At 40.1% G+C, this 9,568-nt stretch overlaps 2 protein-coding genes across 2 annotated transcripts in view; both read right to left on the bottom strand.

Moving 5' to 3' along the window:
• Positions 1-5,178, bottom strand: part of ap1m3 (adaptor related protein complex 1 subunit mu 3) — a 20,126-nt gene extending 14,948 nt beyond the window's left edge. Inside the window, exons 1-4 of the mRNA XM_020602924.1 lie at positions 4,967-5,178; positions 1,388-1,544; positions 985-1,052; positions 664-794 (exon numbers count right to left, since the gene is read on the bottom strand). Coding sequence (XP_020458580.1) covers positions 664-794; positions 985-1,052; positions 1,388-1,544; positions 4,967-5,008 — 398 coding nt within the window. The 5' untranslated portion in view covers positions 5,009-5,178. The remainder of the gene's footprint in view (positions 1-663; positions 795-984; positions 1,053-1,387; positions 1,545-4,966) is intronic.
• Positions 5,179-6,610: 1,432 nt separating this feature from the next.
• Positions 6,611-9,568, bottom strand: part of cunh1orf210 (chromosome unknown C1orf210 homolog) — a 5,943-nt gene continuing 2,985 nt past the window's right edge. Inside the window, exons 2-4 of the mRNA XM_020602880.1 lie at positions 8,280-8,889; positions 7,947-8,141; positions 6,611-7,717 (exon numbers count right to left, since the gene is read on the bottom strand). Of these exons, the coding sequence (XP_020458536.1) occupies positions 7,518-7,717; positions 7,947-8,141; positions 8,280-8,463 (579 nt within the window). The 5' untranslated portion in view covers positions 8,464-8,889 and the 3' untranslated portion in view covers positions 6,611-7,517. The remainder of the gene's footprint in view (positions 7,718-7,946; positions 8,142-8,279; positions 8,890-9,568) is intronic.

The following is a 9,568-nucleotide window of genomic DNA, read 5'->3' as shown; positions in this document are numbered from 1 at the left end:
ACACACAGAGCCCATGTTACCATAGTACTGCAGGCTGGCTATACAGTGAATGTTGAGCCTCTTCCTGGAAACAAACCCCTCTCAGAGGAGCCAAGACGAGGGAAAACACAAAACAACCCTGACTACACGGAGAACACAGAACACTTGTGGAGCCCAAGGATAGTGGCTGGGGTCGTCATTTTACTCACTGAATGAAGCTCCGCCATCATTGTAGCTTTAGCCACTGGCTGCACTTTGTTGAAAGAAAAAAATAAAACATAGCACTTCATACAGAATTGCCACTGAGCCTAATTCTCTCTCTCCTGGTCAAAATGAAATGGATTATTATTACGTTACTGACAAGCTGTAAAATTTTACTCCTTGATGGATGATAAACGTACCACTTGAGCTAATGCGGTTTCATTAAACACAGAACATAGTGCAAACACTCATAACTGATTATAGTTTTGTCAGCTATAAATATTCTTTTACCTTTCTTATAGTCCTACTTTTACAAACAGTTTACAATACCAGGTTCAATGCATTATCAACCACTCATAGCTAAGATTCCACCGATCCTGAGATCTTGTGCGTCTATGCATGAACAGACTGTACAGTTAGTACTTAGGCAGTCCTTGGCAGAGTTTAATTGTGTGGAGAACTGTTGTGCGATAGTTTTCTTACTCTTGTAGGATCTTGCTGTCAGTTGTCTGAGGGAAGCCAAAGTCCATCACTTCATCCATCAGCTCATACACCGTCACAAAGTTGTCACGGATGCTCTCCTCCTCGAGCTCCTTGAAGTATTCCTTAAATACCTGCATACAGACACAGGAACACATACTTTGTGGTGTACAGTACTGACTGTATTCACAAATCACTGCAGAAAGCACTGATTTGAGAAAAAAAAAGAATATACCTCCATGAAATATCACAGAACCGCTTTAAAATCGCAACATATCCGTTTCATAAGTGTAATAATTAGTGGACTAATGTCTCAACACCCACCTGGACTATTTTATAAAGGAAGGAGTACACAAGAGCAGCGTTGGCGTTCTTCTTGGTCATTGCAACCACTAATAAAAGTTAAGAAACAACTGTACACTGCACAAGTGACAAACAGAGAATCAGAACTGAAAACATGCAAATCAGTCTAAATCAGAAACAGGTAAGATGCAGATATCAAGCAAGCATCTTTTGGATACTGAGCGGTTATGAGATAAAATAAAATAAAGAGTTGCCAGAATTCATCACACACAGCGATTGAGAACATGGCCACAGGGAGGTAAAACAACTCTGCTGTAATGCAGTGCACTGGGAATGCCACTCACAGAAGCTGCACAGACCTGAAGTACAGGATGTCAGGTACAGTACATGCATTACATCTATAAGATACATTGTAAATGGATACAGTAAAGGTTGCTGTGTTTGATCCACATGAAGTGTGCAGAGCCATGGCTGACCACCGGTGTCATCTCAGCATCCTCTTCCGTCTTCATCAGGATGGGCATGAAGTGGTCAATCTCATTCATGTCCATGTTCCCCATATAGTTACGGCAGATCAGCACCTGGGGGCAGAAAATACTATTATAGAGACACTATTCAAACATAAAATGTTAATAAATTTTGGCTGAGATTCCAAACCTGAGCACTCATGTGTTCAGATGCTTCAGAGACCACCGGCTGACACAAACACTAAACTTCACAGATAGATATGATCCTACACGTCTAACAATGAATGAGCGGATTCAGGTGTCAGACCTCATGCAGACTTCAGCAAAGTTTATCAGATTTGAGATTATAGTAAATTCCTGTTGCAAGCAATACAGACATTGCTGTGAAATAAAGTGAAAATAAAGTGAAATAAAGGCATAATCCCAAAAATGTATTCTTAGAAATTTAAAGACATGAAGGAAAACTGTAAAGTTGTTCATACATTGTTAAAACATTCACTTGTGGCATTTAGTCTATTCCAGGAGTTATTTTAGTCAGTGTCTTCAATCTTGTATGACCGTTGAATGTCAATGCAAACTGTTGAGGGTACAAAAGATGCCCTCTTTCTATCTGAACCTAAGAGACTGACATTTGCTAAACACACAGTTAGACTGTTGTCTGCAAAACGAACTCCATTGTAGATGCACTGAAAATAACTCGTTACACAGCCAGTAGCACTTGTTGAACGGAACCTGAAGTGATGACAAAATAGCACTGAATGTACCAAATCTGACAGAAATGCACATATTTATATCAGCGGCCTACACTCTTCAAATATGTTTTCAACATTTTTGGGTCCCGACTGTGACTAGGAGAGGGACGGCATCAGACGCTATCTTGTCATTTTCAAGCTAAGTCAGCCTACAGTTCTGCATTTAGCCCCGAGAAACTGCCACACCTCCTAATTTTGATAGAAACACACACACACACACACACACACACACACAAGATGAGTCAGCAGTCTTTGTTAGAGTCCGAACACACAGAGTGAAGTAAAAGAGAGAGATCAAAGCTTCTACGCTTGAGGGATTGAGATGGTGCACACACACACACACACACACACACACACACACACACACACACGATGCCCCCACCCCCCACTCCCCCTTTTTTGATAGAAGAGTCTGTGCTGCACAGGGGTCACATGGGAGCAGATACAACAAAGGCAGAAGGAAATAAGAAATAAAAAAAAGGAAATTCCAGGAAAGTAAAGTAATCTGGTTGAGAAAAAGGGACATGGGCGGGCCACCGCTGAGCTTCTGTGAGAGGAGATGGAAAGCACAGAGCGTTGAGTTCAGAGTTCACCAGAGACACAGAATGAGGTATAGACAAAGCTTTGCATCAAAAAAACATTTGAGATTCACTTTGTAGTTCTGAACCATAAACCAAACTTTGACAGAAAAACATAACAGACAATATTTCCACAAATTTGACTGAGCTGCAAGTTTCCTCTGCTGCTGTCATTACTGGTTATTCCATCAGAAATGATTCCACTGGCAGCTTCTCAGCCGAGCAGGCACCAGGACAGACACAGGATAAAATCAGCAGATCTACCTGAACGGTACCTATCAGTGAAGTGTACACACACAATCAGAATTCATAAATCATAGTGTGTTTCATCAACACATAAACATGTTGGTTTCAAAACAATTAATCATTAGAGGACCAGGGAAAATTAATCATAAGCAATTCTGATAAGAAAATGATTGTTTAGGCCATTTATCAAGGAAAAATTCCAAACAGTTGCTGATTCAAGCTTCACAAATGTGAGAATTAACTGCTTAGTTCCTTGTTATATTACTGCAAGCTGAATACTGAACTGTTGGTTGGAGAAATATGCAAATTGATGACATGGAAGTTGTGATGTGATGCTTCTTCACTAGTTTCTGACATTTTGTGGACTAAATGATTAATCAGTTAGTCACAAAAAATAAGCAGCTTGACAATAATCATCAGTCCCAGCTGTTTTTTTTTAAATGAGGCCAATGATAATTTTAAAAAGGTAATAAACAACAAAACACTCATCCGCAACCCATACAGCACTGCCGAGGTTTAAAAAGCAAAACACTGCATATTGACACAAAACCACCAGTATATCAGTTAGAAAGAACAGGGCCGAGCACAGTTATAGTACATGAACCCTTGAAACCTTTGAGTTGGCAGAAACAATCTATAAAGCCTGTGGTGAAATTCTGCCTAATCAATCAACACCCCTGACAAGTTTCTTACTGACTGCTCTATTCCTTAATCTGCTGTTTCTAATTCCCCATTGTTGTTGTATTGATTAACTTGAAAGCCATTTCATTTGGTCAACTCTGTCACTGAAAACTGGATGTGACAAAGACACCACCCTGAAATGTTGGCTTGCTGGTGCATCCTCTGACAATACACACCCTATGAGGCTAGAAGCTGTGACAAACGTGGCCTGGCTGCTGCCCACAGACACGATTTAAAATAGCTTCTGTTTCACCTTAAGGACATTCAAGTGTCAGCACATCATTGTCATGGCATCTTCGACTGAGTGCGTGTCAGTTAAACTCACATCAAAAATAAAAACATCAGATGGAGTAGTACATTCAGCAGAGACAAAACACCTAGTGTGTTTCATGCCACAAAGCAGAGCACTGCTACTTAGTAATCGTGGCTCATATACTGTAAATGTGTTGGTTCCAAGTCACAGCACAGTCTGTTAGAAAGAGTCTGGTAAGTTGTGTTGGCATTTACTACACATATTACTTCATCTGTCCCTCCACCATACGCTTGAAGCCTGATTCAAGTAGCTCTAAGTCTCTATTTAAAAATAGAAAAGTCCTGCAAAAGGTCTGCAACTATCTGATTATTGATTAAATGTTGAGAAAAATGCTCAACATTTTCTGGCTCCACATTCTCAGATTTGAGAATTTTCTGACTTTTTCTGACATTTCATATACAAAATGATTTGCAAATTAAGGAACCGATAATTTGATGTTAAAGTGTCAGTTAGATAATGAAGCCTTCCAGGATGTCAGATATGTTTTTGTCCCTTAAAGTGCAGGTCTAATGTACGTGGTCATCATCCTTGGCAATATTTTAGCACAGTCCAAATCATATTAAGAGACCATTGTTATTTTAATGGGAAGAATAAAGTCTGAAACTTAGAAATAGGGCATTTCACATACAATAAAGGCTGAATGGCTGCACAAGAACAAGTCCTCTGTGTATAGTGAAGCATTGGCGAAACGAGTCTGGCAAGTTCTGTCTTCCTGACTGCCCTGTCTGACATTGGGGTTAGGAGGACACGGTGAGGTGGACTGTGGCTGTCAGGAAATATAAGCACATCTGGGAGGTTATATGATGTACAACTGAAATAGTACACCGGTTTAAAAAATAAAACATTCGCTTTTTTGGCATTCTTGGGTTTTTTCTCTCAGTTAACAGACTCTTCTGTTGCAGCAGGTGCTTCGTTCATAATTCTTATGTCAACTTCGCCGCTACCAACAAGTCGCTACAAACTTACCTTTCCCTTCAGGTCGAGGAGAAATATCGCCGACGCCGACATCTTGGTGGAGAAAGATACTCGACTGCAAGAACCAGCCTGGTTAATGTGTGGGTCTAATATGAGATGTGGGTCACTTAAAGACCTCCATCCTCCACTCTCTTCAGTCAGTCAGTCGCGTTTCTTTACAACTCGTTGCTTTTCCGGAGCGGAGCGTCAAGTTAGTGACAGAAATAGGCTCCAACTTCCGGTGCCCAGGTGTGTGCTCTGCTGCTCGTGGTGTGTAGCCTATATTTAGCACTGCACCTACGCTATGGTGTTTCCACTGTGTGCTTTTTGTTTTGCTTTGTTTTGCAGTGGAAATGGCCTAGTGCTTTTACTTAGCCTAATAGACCTACTTACAGGTAACTACACTTTTGTCGATAGGCCTTTGTACTTTAACTGAATATATCCACTTTACTGTATGTTGCTTTCCTACATTGAATTATTATAGCCTATTCAAATATTGTACTTTTTACTTTTCTACATTCATCTTTCTTTATAATAAATAAATAAATGACTACAATAAGCCCACCTTAACTAGCTACATCATTAAAGTGATGTACACCTTAATGTATCAGTATTTATAGTCCAAATATACATTATAGAGCCAATTTACACAATTAGTGCAGAGTGCACTCACACTTAAATAACATGCATGTCTTACAGTTTGTAACAGAGTTTTTCTAAAATGTGATATTTTATTTAAGTAAAAGATTTAAAGTATGGATCCCCCACTGCACTTATTAATCATACTAGACATCTAGACCTATAGTTATTTTCCAGATGATTATAAAAACATATCATCAGCTTATAAAACATGTTGCATTGTTATAAAATAAAAATACAAATTTAGAGCATTTAGGAATTAGCTCCACCTGAACCAGCTACAACTTTATGTTATTACATAAAAAAATTGCCTGCTTTTTGTGCATTTTGTTCTAAACATTTTAGGCTACTTGCCTTAAATTCGAATGCAGGACTAATGCTGCACATAATATGATTACTACTTTACAAAGTAAATAATATGAATAACCTATACCTCTAGATTTTGCTTCTGTTCTACTCTGTCAGTCAAATGTGAACTTTCACATATTTTGTTTGCTTGTTTGTTTGTTTGTTTATAACGGTCAAAATATGTCATTTTTAAATGTGTAAATTCCACTGTAAAGTTTACATTTATGTAAAAGAGAGGGTGTTCACTGTCAAAAATAGTTCTGTTTTTTTGTTTTGATAATTACTTTGATTAATTGAATCGCATTAAGCAGCAATGGTAAATTCTACACTTTTACTTTGAAGGGAGGGTTGTTTTCCGGTTTCACTCTGGCTTGTCTGTGTGAACTTGACCTGTTGTGTTTCCGGGTCTGACAGCTTTACACCGAGCTGTCAGACCGGTCTCATCAGCTCGCTGGCCTCAGAGGACTGTAAACGCTCCAAGCCTTTTTTCTAGACGCAGTGTCAAGCTTCATAACAGTGACTGATGCCAGTGTTGCAAAAAAGAAAGGTGAGCATTGACTGTGCTTCGTGGTCCTCAGAAGTAACAGTCATGGATTTAAAACTTGACCCATACAGACAGACCAAGTGACACAGTTTCCATTCAATTAGGTCTTTATTGAGGTCATGATATTTACAATTTCACTGACCTAATACAGTATTATGAGTTTACATTAGGGAAGTACTGAATTCCTGCACATTTTGAGCCTACTGTTATAATCCTAAAAATAGCAGCCATGAGTGCAAAGGAACTAATTAGTGGTAATCTACCTCCCTTATCTTAAGTGAGTTAACCTACATTTTTGCTTTTTCTGTAGGCCTACTCTACATGTAACTGTTTTATGGCATGTTGAACAAAGATTCTGAAAAAGCAAAAGTTACAATTCTGTACCGAAAACAAATTCCTTGTGTGTAACATACTTGGCCAATAAAGGTGATTATCCTTATCCAATGTACAGTGGCTCTGTAACAGCACAATTTAAAGATATGAACTGAAATATGCATTGTAGGTATTTACTTTTTATTACTTATTTTTCTTAACATGAGCTCAGGGTTGCACCATCTATATATGTTACATACAACTGCAGGTGACTAGTCATACACCAGAAATAGCCGGGCCATTCGAGAGTCTTGTTTATAGCAATATGTATGCATTTTAAACATAACTATTCCATGGGGCCTCGAAGCTTATTAGCCTCAGCATAAGTTGCTACATGAATTTAGACACACGATTAAAGGTAACTAGAATGTAGATGCTAGGGATTTGTCTGGCCACCATAAATACAGGACAAATCCTGATGAAATCTGATTCTTTGTGAGCACTGTACCATATTATGTGCAATGTTCATCCGAGCTCATTAGGCAAATTACCTGAACTGGGAAACATTTCTGTCTGCCAAATACAAAAGTAAAAAAATTCCTTTCACTCTTGTAAAGTAATCTATGTGTTTACTAACAGCTGAAGAGGAAGAGAGAAAAACAGAGAAAACTAAAGAAAAGGTGGGAGTGGAATCGGTGGTTCATGGGTTTGACACTCCTACTAAGTGATGGTATATTCAGTTTCATCTATCTCGCCCTCTGAGTCTTCCATGTTCTCCGCTGCTCTCTCAGCTCGCGCTCTCTCACTGGCTGGGATGTAGTTGTCCTCAATGAATCCGTCATCATCTTCCTCGCTTACAGCTGGAATACAGTGAGGGTTCATTCCACGTCCCCTGCGCATGGCAAATTCCACCTCAATGCCTGGAAGCAGTGACAGAATCACCAGTTGTGCTGCAGTCGCTAACTGTATCTGTCTGCTGTTTGGTGCCTTGCAGTAGCCAAAAGTCAGTTTATCAAAGCCTTTGAGCTAAAAACACCTGCTTGTGCGGCTTGTGCTTGTGCAGTGAGATTCAACCAGAACAGAAAAACACAGAAAAATATTTATGTTCATATATAGCACTCTCTAAGATTTAATGGGCAAAAGCCTAACCTGATGGGTCACACTCGCTGGCAGTGTCTGCCTCCCTCAGCCGTGTGTGTCTGTAGCTAGCCAGGTAGCGCCGAACCACCTGGCACTTAGCCAGAAGGGCGATGAGAATGGAGAGAGAGATGGCTGTGACCAGGACAGCCACCAGGAACTCCCAGTTGTGGTTGGTATATGTATCTATCTGGCTTGTCACAGTGGCTGTAAGAGAGAGGAATCACATCCCACTTAATCAGTCTGTTGTGGCTGTGAGGCAGCCCTGCTGTAGAAAACACAGAAATGTCAAAACTCTTGATAAATAACTTGTGTCTGACTTTGCAGGTGTGACTGAATTCTTACCATTTTGTGTTGCTGTTGGTTTAGAGAGTGTACTGTTTGGTGATTGGTCCATCTGGCTTTGCTCTTGTTTGTGCAGTCTGTTCTGGGTAGTGGCTTCTCCGGTGTCGCTCAGATTGCTTCTTGTTGTATGAGACTGACTCTTGCTTTGGGGCACCATTAACTCTAGCATGAAACCATGGATCATGGGAGCAGATCACAGACATGCCAGTGAAAGAACTGTTTCTCTGACTTGCTTATTGAGAGCCCGTCTTTCTATAAGATCCAGCAGACTCTTGAACTCTTGTAACAGAAGCTGGGTTGAAGGTAATTCCTCACCAACTGAAGGCTGTAAATACCCACAGCTGGTTAGTGTTATATTGCCTTCAGCAGGTTAAATGGAATCTGAGGGAAATGTTGCAGAGCAGGCATCTCCCCAGATGAGGGAGGCAGTTGTCTGGATGATTTCTGTTGACCAGGAGAGAGGTGAACTTTTCATGACTCCATTAGGTGGCAAGGCTGAGCGACAGGGGACTCCTCAGGTCAGTAACAAGTTAAAAGGTGGTGGCAGCATTATCATCCCATGTATGAGTTGAAATATGATCCAGAATACTCTTGCTGCAGTGAAAGGGGGCTTTAGAGAAAGTGGGAAACAATTAGAAAATTAAATCAGTATCACTTTTTTCATTTTACACACTACTACACTCAGAAAGGCATGAGCAAACTACAGTACCCCACACCCTATGTGCGTTGTTGGCTTCTTTTGGTCTGCATATGTCATAAGACAGCCACACAAACAGAGCATGAACAAATGACTTAAATATTTCACTTAGTATCTATGGAGAGTGTCACAAAATGGAGACGCTGCTTGAATCCAGAAGTCATAATCGAGCATGAGCTGTCGGAGCTCAGGAGGACATCATCCACAACAGGAAAAGTCTGGCGCAAACAGGAAGTCCCACATAGTGTAGGACCTTCCTCCGTAGGCCTAGCTGGCTCAAAACACCGGCAGAATCACTAATATATGTGTGTGTGTGTGTGTGTGTGTGTGTGTGTGTGTGTGTGTGTGTGTGTTAAGAGTGTGAAAGAATTTGATGGATGATTCACAGCGTCCTATAATACACAACCACATACTTAATGATTCTAAAAGAAAGCCTACCAAACATAATTTATTTAAAAACATGCATGTAAACGTTTTTCAATGAAACAAATGAAATATTACATATTAAGCAGCCAGATTTAGATGTTCTGGTGGCATTTTATTAACTTTGGGCAGAGCCAGGCAAGCTCTTTTCCTGTTTCTATGCTAAGCT

Source organism: Monopterus albus, unplaced genomic scaffold (genome assembly GCF_001952655.1).
Source record: "Monopterus albus unplaced genomic scaffold, M_albus_1.0 scaffold58.1, whole genome shotgun sequence".
In the NCBI taxonomy this organism is placed as follows: domain Eukaryota; kingdom Metazoa; phylum Chordata; class Actinopteri; order Synbranchiformes; family Synbranchidae; genus Monopterus; species Monopterus albus.
Note: the sequence above shows the minus strand (reverse complement) of the source record. Positions and strands in the feature narration are given on the sequence as shown.